This window comes from Manis javanica, chromosome 7 (assembly GCF_040802235.1).
Source record: "Manis javanica isolate MJ-LG chromosome 7, MJ_LKY, whole genome shotgun sequence".
Taxonomy (NCBI): domain Eukaryota; kingdom Metazoa; phylum Chordata; class Mammalia; order Pholidota; family Manidae; genus Manis; species Manis javanica.
Window position 1 is genome coordinate 26307607 of NC_133162.1, and position 20330 is coordinate 26327936.

The 20330-nt window shown below is 50.7% G+C and overlaps 1 protein-coding gene across 12 annotated transcripts; it reads left to right on the top strand.

The window, feature by feature from the left end:
• The first annotated feature begins 14 nt into the window (after positions 1–14).
• On the top strand, positions 15–17918 carry POLL (DNA polymerase lambda). 12 transcript variants are annotated; one of them, XM_073240528.1, is made up of 11 exons: positions 15–112; positions 324–500; positions 888–1048; positions 1799–2093; positions 2283–2445; positions 2802–3119; positions 3794–3967; positions 4557–4685; positions 6551–6742; positions 16444–16612; positions 17031–17918. In XM_073240528.1, exons 3-11 carry the CDS (start codon positions 940–942, stop codon positions 17390–17392), a joined length of 1911 nt encoding a protein of 636 aa, XP_073096629.1. In that variant the 5' UTR covers positions 15–112; positions 324–500; positions 888–939; the 3' UTR covers positions 17393–17918. The 12 variants fall into 12 exon arrangements, with proteins under 12 accessions (XP_073096629.1, XP_073096625.1, XP_073096628.1 ...); XM_073240524.1 differs by having other exon boundaries at positions 918–1048; XM_073240527.1 differs by having other exon boundaries at positions 918–1048; positions 2283–2427.
• The last annotated feature ends 2412 nt before the right edge of the window (positions 17919–20330 follow it).

Genomic DNA, 20330 nt, shown 5'->3' on the forward strand with positions numbered 1-20330 from the left:
ACTTCCCGCTAACCCGGAAGGTGTTCTGGGCATTTTCCCCTCCCTCTTCCCCCTCCCCCACTGTACCCCTCCTCGCCCCACGGCCCTTCGTCCGTTCTCATTGGCTGCCCAGGTAAGTAGTTTACTCCTGCCCACCCGTGGGTGACCCTCTGGGCCTGAAGTTAAGCACACCTCCGGCCGAGTCTGGGGAGTCGGGAGAGGTCCCTTAGGGCAGGGTGCGGACTCGCCAGCCCAACTCTGGTTCCCAGCTGGGCACCCCTGGTGAACGCCAGCTGCTTGGGCGGCGGGTTCCCCACATCTGCCCCAGTGCCTTCCGCCCCCAGCTGCGAGGCCGAGACTCCCCCACTCCCGGGAGGCGCCCCGCACCTGCTGCGGCCTTGCCCCATCTAGCACAGCTGCCGCGCCGAGCATCCACAAGCCGACCGAGGCCCGCGGCCAGGGCAGGTGCGGGCGTTCCCCCCTGCCTCCCTCGACAGCACCCCACCAGTGATGGGGGTAAAGTAAGATTATGTAGGGTTTATATGCAGATTATACCCAGCCTCCACTTTTGGGATCCCAAATCGTTCCTAAAAATTTAGCTGCATTTCCTACCCTGGTATCCCTTTTGGTAAAGCCCTTTGGAAGTGGGATGCAGTAGGGCAGACACTGCACTGAGTCTTGAGAGCAGTCCTTCGGAGGAATGATACCCCTCAAAGGTTCCCCCAGTAGTCCCTTCTTTTCCTCATTTTTCCTAGTACTCTGAATTTGTAAGGTTAGTGGGTGCAGAACTAGCCTAAACCATTGAAGTTCAGTTGGGTTTTGGGAGAACCCATGGAACTGGGCTACTGCCGCCTATGCCTGGTCAGTAGAGACCCACCTTCACCGGCAAAGGGGTTGGGGAACCTCAGTTCTAGGTTTCCCCGTGATTAAACTTAAAGGCCGGGATCCACCCATACCTCAATGGAGCCTAGGGGCATCTTGAAGGCGTTTCCCAAGCGAAGGACTATTCATGCCCATCCATCATCAAAAGCAGTTGCAAAGATGCCCAAGAAGGAAAACGAAGCAGGAGGTGAGCTGACCCACCCTCAACCCTCATGTACTTGAATCCTCAGGCTTCCTATATTGTTCATGTCCAGAATCAGATATTAGAGCTCAAGCTATCTTTCCAGGGCCTGCAGGTCAGTTAGTACCTGCCTTGCACTAGGCCTGGTTCCCAGTCTTTGACAGACACTTGTTGTGTATCTTCTACTCTACCTGAGACCTCCATCAATCAGAAAATGCCCCCTGGTCTTTAAGGAAATGCTCAGCAGAATCCTTTAATCTCCAGGAGGTTGCCTGCAGTGTGTGTTGGGGGAGGTGGGGTGTACAGAAAACCCTCTCAGGTCCCTAGAGTTATGTAATTTTGCAGCCAAATTGACAAATGCTTACAGGGTAGGCTGGGGTGGGTAAAAAGGTGGAATCATTAGACTATGAAGCCTGTAATGGCAAAACGTGTGCCTTGTGCCTCGTACACAGTAGGTCTCTACTAATATTTTTGAAAGAGTAATTGATCAAACGAAGTGATGTATAAGATACCTACACTACAATGTGCTCGACATTGTTCTAGGTTACATGAGGGTACAGGACATATCAAGATCCTTGCCCCTTGCATCAGTTGGTGGTCCATGAAGAAAGTGCTGTATGCTTATGGTGGAATCCCCAGAAAGCAGACTGTCTGGTTGGAAGGAAAATGATTGTTTGGGGGCATGGGACTGGAAAGGATTCATTCAGATCATATCTGAAAGTTATGACAGTGGGCCTCTGGATGTCCCCTCCACAGAGTGGCTGAGCTCCCTGTGGGCCCATGTTGTACCCACTGGCATTGGGCGAGCCCGGGCAGAACTCTTTGAGAAGCAGATTGTCCAGCATGGTGGCCAGATATGCCCTGCCCAGGCCCCAGGGGTCACTCACATTGTGGTGGACGAAGGCATGGACTGTGAGCGAGCCCTCCGCCTCCTTAGACTGCCTCGGCTGCCTCCAGGTGCTCAGCTAGTGAAGTCAGCCTGGCTGAGCTTGTGCCTGCAGGAAAGAAGGCTGGTGGACACGGCAGGATTCAGCATTTTCATCCCTGACAGGTGAGCTGGTTCCAGTCTTTCTTCACATAATTTTTTACAGCATCCTGAGCTCTCTTCTTGGGTTATTAAAAATAACTCATTATGTAAATTGGGCACATTAGAAAACCAAGGTTTTGGAGTAAAGAAGGATTGGGAGCAGAGATAGGGTGAGACCTTTGGTATCTTAATCTGCCATCACCATCCCTGCAGGTACCTGGACCAACCACAACTCAGCAAGGCAGACCAAGACTTTTCTATTCCTTCTGGAGCCCCTGAGGCTCTGCTCAGGACAATCCTCTCTCCTTCTGCTCCTCCCACTAGACCTGTATCTCCTCCTCAGAGGGCAGAAGAGACTGTAAGCACCCACGCCCAGGTCAGGAGCCTCCCAGACCTCACAGCTCCCTTCTCCTGGGAATTAGATCATAGAAACAGGGAGGGCCTGGCCCCTAAGGGAGAAAGGCTCTCTTTATTGTGAAGCCATTTAGGTCTTCCTAACACTCAACACCTGTGCATTTGCTCAAGCCATATCTCCCACATACCACTGGGGATCCTAGGGCTGGGCATTGGGCGAAGCCAAATGGAACATGGCTCCAACACTTTAAGGAGACCCAGGTCTAATGCACAGGACCCAACCTCATTCTTGGTCTGACTAGGGGACTCAATCCCCACCTTTGAGGAGCCCTCCTCATTGGGGGCATGAACTTATTGTGTCTTCTTTCCTACTTTAAGCCCATCTCTGATGATGAAACCAGTGATGGGGAAGAAATCCAGGTTAGCCCAGATGATCTGGAAGCCCTGTTCAGTGGCCACTACCCCATCCATCTGGAGGGAGATGGTGAGCCTAGCCCAGCCCCCAAGGGCCTGGCCAAGTGGGTCTGTGCACAGCCTTCGAGCCAGAAGGCAACCAACCACAACCCCCACATCACAGAGAAGCTGGAAGTGCTGGCCAAAGCCTATGGTGTTCAGGGAGACAAGTGGAGGGCCCTGGGCTATGCTAAGGCCATCAATGCCCTCAAGAGCTTCCACAAGCCTGTCACCTCCTACCAGGTACCTGGGGCCAGGGCAGGGTATGTGGGGTGGGGGCGTGGGGGATCTCTACTGGCCAGAGGTTGGGGGAGGCACCATTTGCAGTGGGCAACAGGAGCAGTTGCACAAAAAAAAAGGGAGATTGATGAAAATACTGGCAAAACCTTGATAATTACAGAAGCTGGGTGACAGGTGCTGTTCTCTATACTTGTAACTTTTTCCATAGTACAGACTTTTTTCTTTTCTGGGAGGCCAACAGACCAGAGTTTGAATTCTGGTTCCTATCGCTCACTCACTGTGTGACTTGAGGCAAGTGATTTAAGCCCTTTGAGCATCAGTTTCATCGTCAGTAAAAAGGAAGTAGGACTAGTAACCAGTTCAGTGTTCCTGGGAGGACTGAATGAGATGGCTCCTACATCATGCCATTGTTGTGATGATGGTGACTAGTATCAGTATTGCCCTTTTTCTGCTTCCTATGCTGACCTCCATCGTTCTGGGAACCAAAAGACAAGGTCCCCAGCCCATTCTGTCCAAACTTCTTATCTTCAGCTCCGCCATGCTTCACCCAGCATCAACTGCCAACTGGACAGGCTGGCTTTTACTCAGATATCTGCTAAAGGAGTTGGCTTTCCCCACCACTGGCTCTACCCCTCCCATCTTCTCACTCTTCTTTCCTGCCTGTGCCTCTCCTCTAGGAGGCCTTCAGTATCCCTGGGATTGGAAAGCGGATGGCTGAAAAGATTGTAGAGATCTTGGAGAGTGGGCATCTGAGGAAGCTGGACCATATCAGTGAAAGCGTGCCTGTCTTGGAGCTCTTTTCCAACATCTGGGGAGCTGGAACCAAGACTGCCCAGATGTGGTACCATCAGGTCACACCCTGTCCCAGCTCCCACTTCAGTTCTGCTGTATCACAGAGCTGCTGTCCCTTAATTCTCTCACTCTGTGCTCTGATAGGACTGAACCCAGACTATAGGGAGACCACTTTTCAAGGGGACCAGGGCTCATATAGATCCCTCTCCTGGCTCCCAGAACTGCCCTGTTGCTTGATATCCTTGAGGCATTAAGTCTTTGGTGTAGACAGAGACATGAAGTATGTTTCTCTGAATGCCAGATCGGCAAGGGCCTTCCTGAGAAGACCAGGCCTCAGGGCTGAGTATCCAGATCCAGTGGTTAACAAACCTGGCCATGCCCAGAATTATCCCCAGACCAATGGAATCATGACACAATATTTCATGATTGTGGCAAGGCTGGATGGTGGGTGGAGGGAGTGTGTCTTCCATTCCCCCTTTCTTTCCCAAGTCCCAGTGATTACATACCCATCCAACCCTGGGGTTGGTTCTGCCTCAGGCCTTCTTTGGAGTCTGGGGGCAATGGAAGTCTTCTGTGTATGTGTCCATTCATTGCCTCTTCATTGGTCCTGGATCCTCATTGTTTCTCCATCTGCCTTCTTTTTCCCAGGGTTTCCGGAGCCTAGAAGACATCCGTAACCAGGCCTCCCTGACTACCCAGCAGGTCATTGGCCTGAAGCATTATGATGACTTCCTGGAACGCATGCCAAGGGAGGAGGCTACAGAGATTGAGCAGATAGTAAGCAGGTGTTCCAGGGCAGTGAGGGGAGCAAGGCACTGCTGTAAGGTTAGGGCCTGACTTGAGGCCAGGGGCACTTTTTTTTTGGTGTTATTAATATGCAATTACATGAGCAACATTGTGGTTACTAGATTTCCCCCATTATCAAGTCCCCTCCACATACTCCATTAGTCACTGTCTATCAGTGTAGTAAGATGCTATACAATCACTACTTCTCTGTGCTATATACTGCCTTGCCTGTGCCTCCCCCCACCCCCCCCGCCTGTGGCACTATATTATATATGCTAATCGTAATGCCCCTTTTTCCCCTTATCCCTTCCTCCCTTCCCACCCATCCTACCCAGTCCCTTTCCCTTTGGTAACTGTTAGTTCATTCTTGGGTTCTGTGAGTCTGCTGCTGTTTTGTTCCTTCAGTTTTTGCTTTGTTCTTATACTCCAGAGATGAGTGAAATCATCTGATACTTGTCTTTCTCCATCTGGCTTATTTCACTGAGCATAATACCTTCTAGCTCCATGCATGTTGTTGCAAATGATAGGATTTGTTTTCTTATGGCTGAATAATATTCCATTGTGTATATGTACCACATGTTCTTTATCCATTCATCTACTGATGGACACTTAGGTTGCTTCCATTTCTTGGCTATTGTAAACAGTGCTGTGATAAACATAGAGTGCATGTCTTTTTGAATCTGTGATCCTGTTTTCTTAGGGTAAATTCCTAGGAATGGAATTCCTGGATCAAATGGTATTTCTATTTTGAGTTTTTTGAGGAACCTCCATACTGCTTTCCACAATGGTTTAACTATTTTACATTCCTACCAGCAGTGTAGGAGGTTCCCCTTTCTCCACATCCTCGCCAACATTTGTTGTTTGTTTCAGTTAGGCCATCCTAACTGGTGTGACATGATATCTCATTGTGGTTTTAATTTGCATTTTCCTGATGATTAGTGATGTGGAGCATCTTCTCATGTGCCTGTTGGCCATCTGAATTTCTTCTTTTGTGAAGTGTCTGTTCAGATCCCCCACCCATTTTTTTATTGGATTATTTGCTTTTTTTTTTGTTGAGTACATGAGCTCTCTGTATATTTTGGATATCAACCCCTTATCGGATATGTCATTTATGAATGTATTCTCCCATGCTGTAGGATGCCATTTTGTTCTACTGATGGTGCCCTTTGCTGTACAGAAGGTTTTTAGTTTGATACAGTCCCACTTGTTCATTTTTGCTTTTGTTTCCCTTGCCTGTGGAGATATGTTCATGAAGAAGTTGTTCATGATTATATTCAAGAGAGTTTTGCCTATGTTTTCTTCTAAGAGTTTTATGGTTTCATGACTTACATTCAGGTCTTTGATCCATTTTGAGTTTACTTTTGTGTATGGAGTTAAACAGTAATCCAGTTTCATTCTCTAACATGTACCTGTCCAGTTTTGCCATTACCAGCTGTTGAAGAGGCTGTCATTTCCCCATTGTATATCCAAGGCTCCTTTATCAAATATTAATTGACCGTATATGCTTGGGTGTCGCGTGCCCTGTCCTCGCCGGCAAGAACAGCACGCAACAACAGCAGGATTCTTCTGCAGAAAGCTTTATTCTTCAGCTCTTTTGTGACAGAGTGTGTCGGGCCGGACCCAGAGGGGAAGGAGAGGCTTGCTTATATAGTTCTCATGCTCTGACCTGGTTGGTGCGGCTCCATATGCCTTATTAGCATGATAATTTGGTGGTTCTCATTGGTCCTTATGCCAAGGCGCAATTAGCATGTGGTTTTGCGGTGTGGGGTGTTTTGTCACCAGGAAGTTTGGGGCCTTCCGGCCGGCGCCATCTTACAGGCGCGGCTGCTAACATCTCCCCCTTTTTTGTCTTATAGAAGCTGAAAAGCGGAACTAGCCAGCAGAGGCGGAGACAGAGGCCTGACCTCCATCACACTTTCCGATGCCCTCTTTCTGGAGAGGGGTTTCTGGGCATCTACCCCTATGCCGTCAGGCATGCCTCTCAGAGGGGTCCAAAACCTCTTGCAGTGCTTTGCCTCGCATCCTCTGGCTGGCGTTGGGACCGCTTGGTACAAAGGGTTTGGACCCTTGTTCTCAACCCTCTTGCACCATGAGCTTCTTAAAGAAAGCTGTGATTAAGCATTGAGGTACTCGGGCCTGGTGCAGTGCCACATGGGCTCAGGGTGCAAAAGCTACCTCAAGCTAAATCTGAGCTTCCTTCTTAAGCATGTTGAGCCACACTTGGGGAGAGGCGCCAACGTCTATCGCCATTAGGGCTTGAGCAAGGATCACCTTGTCCTGCTTATGTTGGTTGCGGAGTCTGCATAACAACCAGAGTAAGAGCATGAGACCTCCAAGCGGGAACACGCCCATCCCAGCCATGCCCGCCCACTCCTTGACGTGGGAGAGAGCTCTGAGGAACCAGGAAGAGAGTCCTTCCGCTACGGAGATATCTAGACGGGTGGAGTTGATGTGGATAATTTCTCGCCGCAGCTCTTCTAGTGTCCCATCGAAGTCTTGGGACCAGTTTCCTGAAAGATACTGGGACAGGTCTCGTGACAGATTAGCTGCCCGTGTAAAATTTTTATATTGAATGCTAGTGATGCAGAGGGCGCGATATTTCCGCTCACATCCCAATTGGGCCATTTGCCAGAGCACCTCTATTTGTTCCTCCACGAGATCTATGCGTTGATTGAGGATTATTATCCCTCCTTTCAGTTTGCCATCAAGTGTGGACTGTTGGTCCAGGGCAGAAGCTACTGAGGCCGCAAGGTTATTGAGTTCTGTAGCCGATTTGATGGAGGTATCTAAAGCTATACCAGTGGCGGTGGCTGCGACCACGGTCGCGGAGATCAGGAGCACTATGGCGGCTGTAACGCCGAAATCGCGCCTTTCTCGAAACAGAGTCATGGTGTTAGGGGCGTCTACGGGAACAGGGACCCAACGGGGGATGCGGACAACTAAAGCATTTGTAAAGTCACGCGCATCCCAACACTGAGACAGAAAGCAGGTTTCATTGGAGCAGGAGTCAAAGCTACTATTGGATAAGATAAACAGAAATGGGGGGTAGACGCGTACAGGAGAGGGTGGAAATGGGGACTGATGTGTTTGGGTGAGGTTCACTTCGCCTTGGCCATAATTTTGGAATGACAGCCCGCATTCCCACGTCACCTGGGGAGCCGGCGACGACCCCTCACTGTTGGGTGCAGGGGTAACTGGGTGGCTAATATTGCCACAGTAGGAATAGTTGGAAGCTCCTACTTCCCCGCCCAGGAGGGCAGAAAAAGGGGAAATATCAGTGCACGAGCCATTGATTCCGCACAGCATCCACTTGTGAAACGGATTCCTGTTTGGTTGCTGGTGGAACCTTCCTTGGAGTACTTTGCTCTCCCACCAGCTTTCCCCGGCTGGCTGTCCCTCCATATCTGGGGAGATGGTGAACTCCTGTCTCTCTGTGGCCCACGCCGTCACAGCGGATTGACAGTCGGTCCAGGGCCACTTTTCTCCTTCATATTCACCTACACAATGAGGGGCATATCTGGGCTGGGGAGGCGGGCCGTACGTACTATTACGTTTTTGAGGGAAAGTGCCATTGATCCAGAGAACTCTACGGGTATCTGTAAAGAACCACCCGTATGTTCTTCTTTTTAATATGATGCACGTGTTTTCCCTGCCGGTCTCCCCAGTTGTATTTAGTGGGACAGTGAAACATATAGATCCATTGGTCACGAAAGATCGGTTTTCCCCTAGGGGAGCAATCACAGTATCTTTTACTATGTAGGGCAGATTCATACTGGCATTGGTAGAGAAGAAGCGCGGAAAAACGGCTGCATTGAAGCGGACAGGCATAGGCTTAGGAAAGGCAGACAGGATTCCCCATCTCAATACTCCCTGAGTCGGGGTCTCCAGTGTCAGGAGCAGGGTCAGGAGGTATAGCGAAGTCATCTCCTTTGTTTAGGACTTTCCTCGTTAGGCGCTCCAGGATCCAGAAGGGATTTTCTTCACCCTGGGGGAAAACACACACAGCTCCCCTGGATCTGATTATGATTGGATCCGGGCCCTTCCATTGGTTAGATAACACGTCCTTCCATTTTACTAGTTCTTGTGGGTCTTTTGGCCACTGATTATGGCGATCCGCTGCTGTATGGCCTTGAGCATCCAGATTCAAAAAATTTATAGTGAAAAGTGCTAGGGCTATGGCAGTTTTTGGTGTGGGGGGTATATCTTCAATTCCCCCTTTTTGTTTAAGTAAATAGGATTTGAGCGTGCGGTTCGCGCGTTCCACAATCCCTTGACCCTGTGGGTTGTAGGGAAGGCCAGTGATATGTTTTATCCCCATGTGATGACAAAATTGAGCAAATTTTGTAGAGGTATAGGCTGGGCCATTGTCTGTTTTCAGAATCTGCGGTAACCCCCATGCGCTCCAAGCTTCAAGGCAGTGCTGGATGACATGGGAAGCTTTCTCTCCTGACAATGGGGAGGCAAAGATGACTCCTGAACAAGTATCCACGGATACATGTACATATTTCAGTTTCCCAAAAGACGAAATATGCGTCACATCCATTTGCCAAACTTGTAAAGGCCTAATACCTCTGGGGTTGATCCCCACATGAGGTGCGGGAAGGAAGCTGCAGCAGTGTTGGCAGCTAAGGACAATGTTCCTAGCTTCGGCCCTGGTTATGCTAAACCGCCTGCGCAGCGTTTCGGCAGTGACATGAAACTGTGTGTGGAATTTTGAAGCTGTGGTGACAGGGTCTAGCAGGGGAAAGGCTATGCTTCTGGTTGCGAGGTCTGCCAGGTGGTTGCCTTGGGTCATAGGCCCGGGAAGGCCTGAATGTGCTCTGATATGAGTTATATACAAAGGAGATTGCCTATGAAGTAGTGCTGATTGTATCTGTTTGAACAAAGTGGCTACTGGGCTGGATGCTTTGATCAGCCCGGCCACTTCTAGAGATTTGACTGCATTAACTACATAACAGGAATCAGACACAATATTTAAAGGTTCTGGAAAGGTTTGCAATACTTCTAAAACTATGTGGCATTCCACTATTTGTGGAGTGTTAAGTGTGTAGTTTTTTGTCACAACTTTGCCATCATAGACATAGGCACCTATGCCTGTCTTAGACCCATCTGTATAAACTGTTTTTCCATGAGGCAGCGGGGTTAGGCTAGTGACCTGAGGGAACACTAGGAGATGATTTTTGGCAAAGCTGATGAGGGGATGCTTTGGGAAATGATTATCAAAGGTTCCTGAGAAACTATAAGCAAGTATGGCCCAATCATCGTTCATAGCACACAATACCTGTATCTGTTCTACGTTGTAAGGGGTTATAATCTTTGCTGGAGCTTCTCCGAAATGTGTCATGGAGGTTTTTACTCCTCTCAAAGCAAGTTTGGCCACGGCTGCCGGATAGTACTCTATTGTCCTAGCCTGAGAGGCTTGGGGATGAATCCAGATCAGTGGGCCGTGCTGCCATAAGACTGCTGTTGGCAGCTCTGGGGTGGGAAGCACACACAACTCAAAGGGTTCATTCGATTGCACTCTATTTAATTGTGCTGTCATCAAAGCCTGTTCTACTTTGCGAATGGCTTGTAATGCCTCAGGTGTGAGGGAGCGCGGTGACGTTAGTTGTGGGTCTCCTTCTAGGGTTTTAAATAGTGGAGTCAATTCAGTGGTGGGTATCTTTAAGTATGGGCGCAACCAATTAATATCCCCTAGGAGTTTTTGGAAGTCATTCAAATTTCGCAATTGATTATGTCTTATCTCAAGCTTTTGGGGGCAAATTACATCTGTGTAAATGGTTGCTCCTAGGAATTTGCTAACACTAGATTTTTGGACCTTCTCGCTTGCTATATTCAGTCTCCAATTTTCTAGGGATCTAGTGAGATCTATATATGCTTCTTCTATTTCTGCTGGTTGTGGGGAGCAAAGAAGGATGTCATCCATGTAATGGATGATCTTTAGCGTGGGATAGGTCTTACGAATTGGGTCTAGCGCTCGCTGAACGTACAGTTGACATATGGTGGGGCTATTTGCCATTCCTTGAGGGAGGACCTTCCACTGAAATCTGGCATCGGGTTGTTCATGGTTAATAGCTGGCAAAGTAAAAGCAAATCTTTCCCTGTCCTTGGAGCTTAGAGGTATAGAAAAGAAACAATCTTTAATATCTATTATGAGCACTTTCCATTCTTTGGGTAAGGCAGAGAGGAGTGGCAGTCCCCGTTGTACGGGTCCAAGCATTCTCATTTGAGCATTTACTGCTCTCAGATCATGAAGCAACCTCCATGATCCTGACTTTTTCCTGATTACAAATATGGGTGTGTTCCATGGGGACACAGAGGGTTCTAGGTGTCCCACTTGGAGCTGCTCTTGCACTAAGCAATGAGCTGCTTCTAATTTTTCAGAGGATAGGGGCCACTGAGGAACCCATACGGCCTCCTCTGTGAGCCAAGGTATGGGCATGGCATCTTCAATGGCCCCTATGAAAAACCCAGGCCGTGACGGTCATTCTTTACTTTGGGCAGGATGGGCTCTATGTGTCCCTGTTGGTGTTTCCCCAGCCCCTTGCCAGGGATGTATCCCATGTCCATCATCATGCCTTGGGCGGGGGTGGAGTATTCATTAATGAGTTTGAGGCCTAAGTCTCTCATGACATCCCTCCCCCATAAATTGACCGGTAGAGGGAGTACATAAGGGGTGACTGTACCCTCTTGTCCTTCAGGGGCTCGCCATTTCAATGGTTTGGTACTAATTGAAGGGCTTGACTCATATCCTAAACCTTGTAATGAATGTGAGTATTGGGTCACAGGCCACTTGGAGGGCCACCAGGTTGCAGAGATAATACTTTTATCTGCTCCAGTGTCTAGGATTCCCTCAAAGCTCTTTCCCTCTATTTGAAGAGTTAATTTTGGTCTGTCTGCTAAATCTAATACTATGAAAGCTGAATCCCAGTCGGAGGAGCCGAAGCCCCTTTCTCTCCTCTCCGTGTTGGTAGCAGGATAATTAGCGTGGAGACTAGGTAAAACTAAGAGCTGAGCTATGCAGTCTCCCGGGGATATAGGATAGATTCCACTGGGGGCCGAACACATGATTTTTACCTGCCCTTCATAATCTTGATCTATAACTCCGGGATGGACTACCAGGCCTTTCAATGCGGTGGAGGAGCGCCCCAAAAGTAACCCAACAGTGTCTGGAGGTAGGGGTCCCTTAAAATCTGAGGGGATGGGCTGAACTCCCATCTGTGGAGTTAACACTATTCTGGTGGTGGCACGGATGTCCAATCCTGCGGAACCCGAAGTGGCTCTCCTCGGGGGGCCTGGTTGCTCCCGAATGACACTTTCGTGCTGGTTGCCCCATATATTTGCGGGCCCTGGTGACGGGGGCCCCTCTGGGCGTTTTTTGGCAATTCTAAGGGTTTCCCTTCTATATCTTTAATAGACCGGCACTCATTGGCCCAATGCCTGCCTTTCTTACACTTAGGGCACAACCCAGGGGTTTTTTGGGTTGTTTGTTCTGAAGCTGGGCTCCTACACTCTCTCTTTATATGTCCTAATTTCCCGCATTGAAAGCATTTGATACTTCTGTTAGTGGTCCTGGCTTGTTTGTGGCTCTGTAATATGGCCGCGGCCAGGCCCGCGTTGGTAAGCGGCCCTCCTATTTCTCGACAGGCTTTCAACCAGGCACTCAACCCCTTCTGTTTCCATGGCGTAATAGCCTGTCTACATTCCTTTGTGCATTGTTCAAACACTAACTGTTCTACCAGGGGCATGGCCTGTTCTTGATCCCCAAATATCCTGCCTGTGGCCTCCATCATACGAGCAACAAAGTCAGAAAATGGTTCAGTCGGCCCCTGGATGATCTTTGTTAAATTCCCTGATACTTCTCCTTTATTGGTAAGGGCTTTCCACGCTTTGGCGGCGCATGTGTTTATTTGCGCATAAAGCTGCGGAGGGAAAGCTGTCTGATTCGCCGCCCACTGCCCCTGGCCTGTTAGCATATCATAAGTCCAATGAGCTGCGGGAGGTCCCTCGGCCGCATTTGCGCGCGCTTGGGACATACTAATGTCGTGCCACAACGCCTTCCATTCGATGTACTGTCCCATGCTGGCTAGGCACGCTTTCGTTACGTATTGCCAGTCAGCGGGTGTCATGGCTGTCTCGGTTAGTCTCTCCACTTGTGCTATGGTGTAATTGGCACTAACCCCGTAAGCTCGGACCGACTCCGCCAGGTCCTTAACTTGTTTATGACTCAAGGGTTGATGGGAACGTACGCCATCATCTTCAAAGACAGGAAACATTTGTCTAATCGCCTGAAGAGTATCTGGGTGACAAAACGAAAGTGCGCCGCCCTCGTAGGGTGGCGGGGCTATAGGTGTCGGGGGACACCTTATTTTCGCTTTTCCCTTGTTCCGCTTCTCAGCCTTGCTGGTTCCCTTACTTCCGCATTCTGCGGCTCTATTCTCTTCCCCCTCCTCTGCGGACGTTGATTCCTCCTCAGATTCCCTATTGGAGAGTTGGAGGTCCCTCAACTCTTTCCAGGGGTATTTACTATTTTCTCCGAGGCGATCGTCACTCGCTTCTCGGGGCTCTTTCGCTTTTTCCCTAGGCGGGCTTTCTCCCTCACTCTGGGGTTTCTTTACTTTCGTTTTTGTGGCCTTTTTTCGGCCGCGCGCGCTCTCTGTTTCCCGTTCCGTTTCTGACATGCTCTCTTGGATATCTGTCAATGCTCTCTGACCTTCTTTTATTACCTTTTCACATCTCTCATCTTGCAGACAAGCTCTAATCAGTTTCCAGAGGGGCCGGGTGCCTCCCCTCAGGCTACCCTCCTCCTCCTCTCTATCAAGATCTTTCCCCAGTTTGTCCCAGCTCGGGATTGAGAGGGACCCTGAACAAATGAACCAGGGGGCCACACGGTCTATCTCCTTCACAAAAGATCCTAAGACTTTGCTGGAGACTTTCAAGTTTCGCTCTTTGAGAGCTGTCTGCAGTGCCGTGACTAATGACGGTGCATTCCCCATGGTGCCTCTTTATCTACAGAGAACCATTAGCCACCACCCTAAAAAGCAGGGGCCTCTCGGAACTTACCTCTCCGGACTTTCTTCTGACCTGCAGTTCTGAATCCTCTCCAGATGTCTGAAGGGTCCTCCCTGTGCCGGTGATGTTCTGGATTCCCGGGTTTCGGCACCACTTGTCGCGTGCCCTGTCCTCGCCGGCAAGAACAGCACGCAACAACAGCAGGATTCTTCTGCAGAAAGCTTTATTCTTCAGCTCTTCAAGTGTGTCGGGCCGGACCCAGAGGGAAAGGAGAGGCTTGCTTATATAGTTCTCATGCTCTGACCTGGTTGGTGCGGCTCCATATGCCTTATTAGCATGATAATTTGGTGGTTCTCATTGGTCCTTATGCCAAGGCGCAATTAGCATGTGGTTTTGCGGTGTGGGGTGTTTTGTCACCAGGAAGTTTGGGGCCTTCCGGCCGGCGCCATCTTACGGGCGCGGCTGCTAACACTTGGGTTAATATCTAGACTCTCTATTCTGTTCCACTGGTCTATGGGTCTGTTCTTGTGCCAGTACCAAATTTGTCTTGATTACTGTGGCTTTGTAGTAGAGCTTGAAGTTGGGAAGCAAGATCCCCTCTGCTTTATTCTTTCTTCTCAGGATTGCTTTGGCTATTCGGGGTCTTTTGTGGTTCTATATGAATTTTAGAACTATTTGTCCCAGTTTGTTGAAGATTGCTGTCAGTATTTTGATAGGGATTGCATTGAATCTGTACATTGCTTTAGGCAGGATGAGGCCAGGAACACTTGATCCTTCAGCTGGGGAGCCTAACAGGCAAAGGAAGCAGTGGGCCACCAGAAGTTGGGACCAATGGGGAAAGAATGAGTTGAGACTAAAGCTACAGGCCCAGAGGAAGGGTGGGGGGCTTTGGTAGGTAGGACTGCGACACCGATCTCTGGATTAGGGCTCTCAGCAGTCAGGCAGAGCAAGCATCGGTGTAGATGTTAGAATGGAGTTAGGACAGAGATAGAGTATGGTCAGGTCTACTTGAGGATACTGGGGTTTGAACTGGGCTAGGTTAGGATGGGTCAGGGCAGAGATTCTTAACAGTTTTTGATTCACAAGCTTCTTTGAGAACCATTGACAACTATGGGCTCCTTCTCTCCAAAAGTTGTTCAGATGTACAAAGTTTTATATCTCTTTCCATATGTGTGGACCTTCTGGAGCCCCTCTGAGGCTGATTCAGGGTTTGGGTTAGAGTTGCCTGTAGGATTAGGTTTAGGGTTTGAAGAAAGCTAGGGCAAGAGTTGAGTCAAGGTTAGGGCTGAGTTTTTCTTGGTGTTGGGTGCACTTAGTTAAGGTTTAGTTAACACTTAGTTAAGTTGTCCTAGATATAAGGTTTGGCCAAAATTAGGATTTGTTTTAGTGTTGGGTTAGGGATTAAATTCATATAAAAGCTAGGTTAGAGAGAAATTGGGGTGCATTTAGGGTTAGATGTCACTTGTTCAACTGTTAGGATCCGGGGCTGGTTGCTTGGGTCAGGTCTGCTTGCTTTGGTCTAGGACTCTGACAGGGTAGGATTCTGTGAAGACTCTGGCACGGCTTAATTGAAATCAGCCTCTAGCTCTACTCCAGGTCATAGGACCATGAGGCTGGTGCAGGATGGCTAGACAGGGCCTTTTGTCCACCTGTCACCAGGCCTTTGTGCTAGTGATGACACTGTCACTCAGCCACAGTATCTGGGCACAGAGAATGCCCCAGTAAGCCTCCAGTCCCCCACCCATTGGAACTGAAGTGGCCTCCCACCTGGCCTGCCCCCCTCCCCCCACCCCATGGGCATTAGCCTTAGAAGTTTTTGATGGGATTATTCATCCTAGGCCTCCTCCCATCCTCTTGGGAGGCTCAGGAAGAGTGTTAGGGGATTAGCAGAGCCTGCCTGCCAGGAGAATTGAGGTGTCCTGGCTGCTGGTATCCAGGGCCCCAGAAAGCTCTATCCTGGGGTGAAGGTGGGGAGGCCACCTGCATATGAAGGGACTCAGTGTCTCCAGGGTGGGGCTGACTGGTTTATCTGCTGAAGGAGAGGTGAGCCTCTAGCTGACAGTCTCGTGTCTCAGTTCCCTTCTGCCAACCCCCATTCCTCTAAGTAAAGATGGGAGCACTGACTCAGAATTGCCTTCCTCTCTATTTGCTTTCCTTTACTTTTCTACAGATGCAGGTATATTTCTGGGCTCAATTTTCCCCAGGGCCTGGGCCCAGGGCATCCTGGCAGCCACTTGCTCTGGCCTCAAGCCCTAACTCAGACACTCTGCCTTTAGTTCCAAATCCATAAATCCCTGGGGCTGCCAACACCTGGCTGAGGGCTTCCAGGCACCTGCCCTTTGTCCTAAGGGGAGTTTCATAGACTTGGGCACAAGAGAAGGTGTGTCCCTCCGCTCCTAAAAAGCTCTAGAGGGAAAGCTCAGTGCCTTCCCTCAGAATCACAGGACACAGCTTTTTACCTCTCACCTCGGCCTGCCTCTAGTCTTATGAATGTGTTTTGTTCTCTTTTGACCTAGGGAACCTAGAGAACTGCCTGCCACTCCCTAGGGTAGATCTCTGGCCTCTGTTCCTTAGGTTCATTCCCTCTGGCTGGTATCACAGATCCATGGATTGGCTTGGGGCACAGGCTGGGAGTGTGGGCTCCTGGGCCAGGGAAGGCCCTTGTGCTCCCATGGGAGAGGCACTCCTTGCAGGGCTTAGGCCCACAGGCCCACTCCCCCTCTCTGCTCTTTCCAAGGTCCAGGAGTCAGCTCAGGCCTTCAGCCCCGGGCTGCTGTGTGTGGCATGTGGCTCCTACAGGCGGGGGAAGGCAACCTGTGGTGATGTGGATGTGCTGCTCACTCACCCAGATGGCCGTTCTCACCAGGGCATCTTCAGTCGCCTCCTAGACAGCCTTCGGCAGCGAGGTAAGGTCCACCTCTGGGTGAGCAGGTTGGCAAGGGGCAGGGCAGGGCGGCCCCCAGGTGTGAAGACCTTAACGTTGCCATTTCTGAGCAGGAAGCAGGGGAAGCTTGCTTCGGAGACTCCCACGCCTCGTCTGCTGTGGCAGAGTCCTTTCAGGGAAGAGACGAATAGCTCCCTACACCATATGGAGGTGCTCAGTGATACCTGTAGGCTGAGCCTCTCATCTGGCCTTTCTGTGACACTATCAAAGGGGAGGAATTGCTATGCACGTTACAGACAAGCAGACAGGCCCAGAGAGGGCCAAGTCACCTAGCAAATAAATGGTCAAGTGGGAATACAGGGTCATCAGGACAGGCCAGGAGGGTGGGGCAGCCAAGGCCTGCCCCCAGCCCTCCCAGTGACCCTCCTGTGTTGGACCAGGGCTCCTGACGGATGACTTGGTGAGCCAAGAGAATGGCCGGCAGCAGAAGTACTTGGGTGTATGCCGGCTGCCGGGACCAGGGCGGCGGCACCGACGGCTGGACATCATCGTTGTGCCCTACAGCGAGTTTGCCTGTGCTCTGCTCTACTTCACTGGCTCTGCCCACTTCAACCGCTCCATGCGGGCTCTGGCCAAGACCAAAGGCATGAGCCTGTCGGAGCATGCCCTCAGCACAGCTGTGGTCCGGGACACCCGGGGCTTCAAGGTGGGGCCTGGCCGAGTACTGCCCACCCCCACTGAGAAGGATGTCTTCAGGCTCTTAGGCCTGCCTTACCGAGAACCAGCTGAGCGGGACTGGTGACCTGTGGCTGCAGCAGGAGGGGTGCCGAGCGGGACTGCCGCCCCACCTGGCCATCCAGTACTCAGTTCCAGCTTCAGTTGCCTGAACCTTATTACTCTGACTACCAGTAACCTGGGCCTGAGGGGAAGGGCCAGCCTGTCCCCAAGGTCTGTCTAGCCCTCTCCCCGACAGAAGCAGGCTATCCATCCCGTCTACCTCACCACTGGCCCTGGTAGAGTTTTGCACATGGCCTCTTGCCTCACTTTAAGCAGGAACAGGTGGCTAGTTGGAAGCCACAGGAAGCTGAAGGCCCAGGTGTCTTCCCTTCCCGACCCCAAGGAAGCTGCTGGGGGTGTGATGGGGACTGCAGGGGGATGGACAGGCAGCTGTGGCCTAGCATCACCCAAGATGCTTTGGAGCAGAAGAATGTACTCCCTCCACCCACTGGCTTCCTGTGCAACTGGAGGTATGGGGAGGGGGCATCCCAGGCTCAGTGAGGACAGCATTTAATGGCCCTGGAGCCCAGTAAAGTGCATTTAACATTCAACCTGCCTGGTGTCTGTGAGCTGCTACAGCCCCTGCCTGCCTGCTTCCACCCAGGTGGGGATGGATAAGAGAGCTGAATGGAGCCCAGAAAGGCAAGTTAACTGCTCTCCAGACAGGCTGGGCCTGAGTCAGCTCCTGAACTCAGGGATAGGGGTGGACATTAAAAGGAAGAATTCATGGAGTCAGGCATTAGGAGCTCTATCTACCATCAGCATCTCCTATGGGCCTTCCCTTAGAATAGGCTGTTTGGGGACCTGAACAAAGGTGACAGTACTCATTAGGAACAACTCATTGGTGACTTGTGTACCACTGACAGGGTTGAGGCAGTCAGGGAAGGCTGACAGGAGGGGCAGACTGGCAGGGAAATAGCCTATTTGAGGGGTAAGCAAGTTCTGTTTGGGGACAATGAAGGAAACCACTTTAGTGAGGATGCTGTATGCCAGGAGTCAGGGGAAGGCCAGCTGGTAGAGGACTGAGTCAGGCTGAGGGGCTTAGTTTGACAGCTGATAGAAACACGTCTAGCTAGTGGAGTTAGGATGGTTTTCAAAGGCTGGGCCTTTCAGGACAGAATTTGGTGAGGGGAGTGGGGAGGGGTTTATGGAAGGTATGGGCACACCAAGTATGAAGAATAATGGGCAGTGAGGCTAGGAGAAGGCAGGTGTGTTGGCAGAGCAGCAAGGAGCCTGGAAAGGCCCCATGACATAGGGGATTTGGAGGCAGAGTGTGAGGGGTGCTCAGGCTGCAGAGATGGGTTCAAACCTGAGTATGCTGGACGAGAGGCAGGGCAGGGGGCAGGTGCTGAGTTCTGCATCTCTATCAGTAACTTGCAGAGTCCCAGAGCTGGCCTTTGTTGGCCTGGTTTCAGTCAGGGGATCCCACTCTAGTTCTATACCCTGAAGTCCAAGCCACAGGGCCTTGCCTGCACAGGTCATGCCTGGGAAGAAAGCAAAAGCCCATGGAGTCTGGGGGGCCCTTCTGCAGCTTAGTACCGGCTAGAGACAGCTAAATCAAAGGCCCAGAAGCCTCCATGAGGGGCAAACCTCTCCCTCAAACCTTCTACTTCCAGGGAGGTGTCGCTGCCCAGGGCCTACAGTGGATGAGAAGGGTGAGCAAATCCTTGGGTCCCCCTGGCTGTCTATGGCCCTCCATTATAGGCTCTGCTAGTTCTCTGGACTGGGCCCTCAGTGCCTGCCATCATCCCAGCAAGGGGCAGAGGCTGGCTCACGCAGCCTCTCCAGGCCCCGAGGAACGGGGCTTCCAGGCCTGGGAGAAGAGGGAACCAGTGAGTCACGGGTAACTTAACCACGGGGGGGGTGGGGGGGCTGACTGTGTGTCTGAAATCAGGGGTGCCCTCACTCCTTGTTGCAGGAGATTAGAATTCCAGAGACTACCTACAAACCATACAAATACCTGGTCCCTCCTCCTGGCCAAGGGCAACAGGAAATCATAGGTTAAAAAGAGAGAGTGGCACCATCTCCAGAGAGACCCCTCCTGGGCATGGTATCTTGGCTGCTCAATCTGACAGGAACCCAGGAAAAGAACCAATGGGGGTGATTTCTGTGTCTTGAGAAAGGCTGCCCAGTTTGGGAGAGAAAGTGGTTCTCTGAGTCCACACTAAACAAAGAGTGTGTTGGGTCGGGGGGGAGGTTCCCCAGGCGCTTCAGAGCCTGAACTTGGCTGTTGGGCAGGCTTTGAGCCCAATGCCCCATCCTGCTGCAAAAGGGGACTGAATTTCAGAGCCCTGTCTAGCGACTGAATACCCCAAAACTACTATACAACCACATGGTCTTGAGAAGAAGAAGGGCCCCACAGGCCTAGCTCAACCATCGTAACTCTATCCGTGGTCAGCCCACATGTGCAGTAAGCAGAATAACAGTCCCCTGAAAATGTCCATGTCCTCATCCCTGGAACCTGGGAATAGGTTACCTTACTTGGCAAAAAGGACTCTACAGAAGTGGTTAAGGTTTAGGATTGTGAGATGAGATTATCCAGTGAGCCCCATCCAATCATGAGTCCCTAAAAGTGAAGAACCTACAGAGAGAGAGTTGACAATGGAAGAAAGGTCTGAGAGAAGAGATGTTCCTGGCTTTGAAGATAAAGGAGGCCACTGGACAAGGAATATGGACAGCTAGAAACCAGACAAGGCAAGGGAGCAGTCTACTCTAGAGCTTCCATAACAGAATGCAGCCCAGCCCACACCTCAGTTTTATTCCAGTGAGACCTGTGTCAGACTATAAACAACAGAAATGTGTAGTAATACTTTTGTGTTGGCTTTAAGCCACTGAGCGTGTGGCAATTTGTTACTGCAAGACTAGACAACCAAAGGACCAGTATGCCTTGGTCTCTCCCTGTATCTAGTGAGCAGAGGGACTGGGGGTGTGAGAAGGCCCTGTTGCTGTGAGGCAGAAGAGGT

Bases quoted from the DNA above. Each gene is read 5' to 3' on its own strand.
- POLL (XM_073240524.1), top strand. The intron at 2,446-2,801 runs GTCAGGAGCCTC...TCCTACTTTAAG, and splicing joins CTGTAAGCACCCACGCCCAG to CCCATCTCTGATGATGAAAC. The intron at 3,968-4,556 runs GTCACACCCTGT...TCTTTTTCCCAG, and splicing joins CCCAGATGTGGTACCATCAG to GGTTTCCGGAGCCTAGAAGA.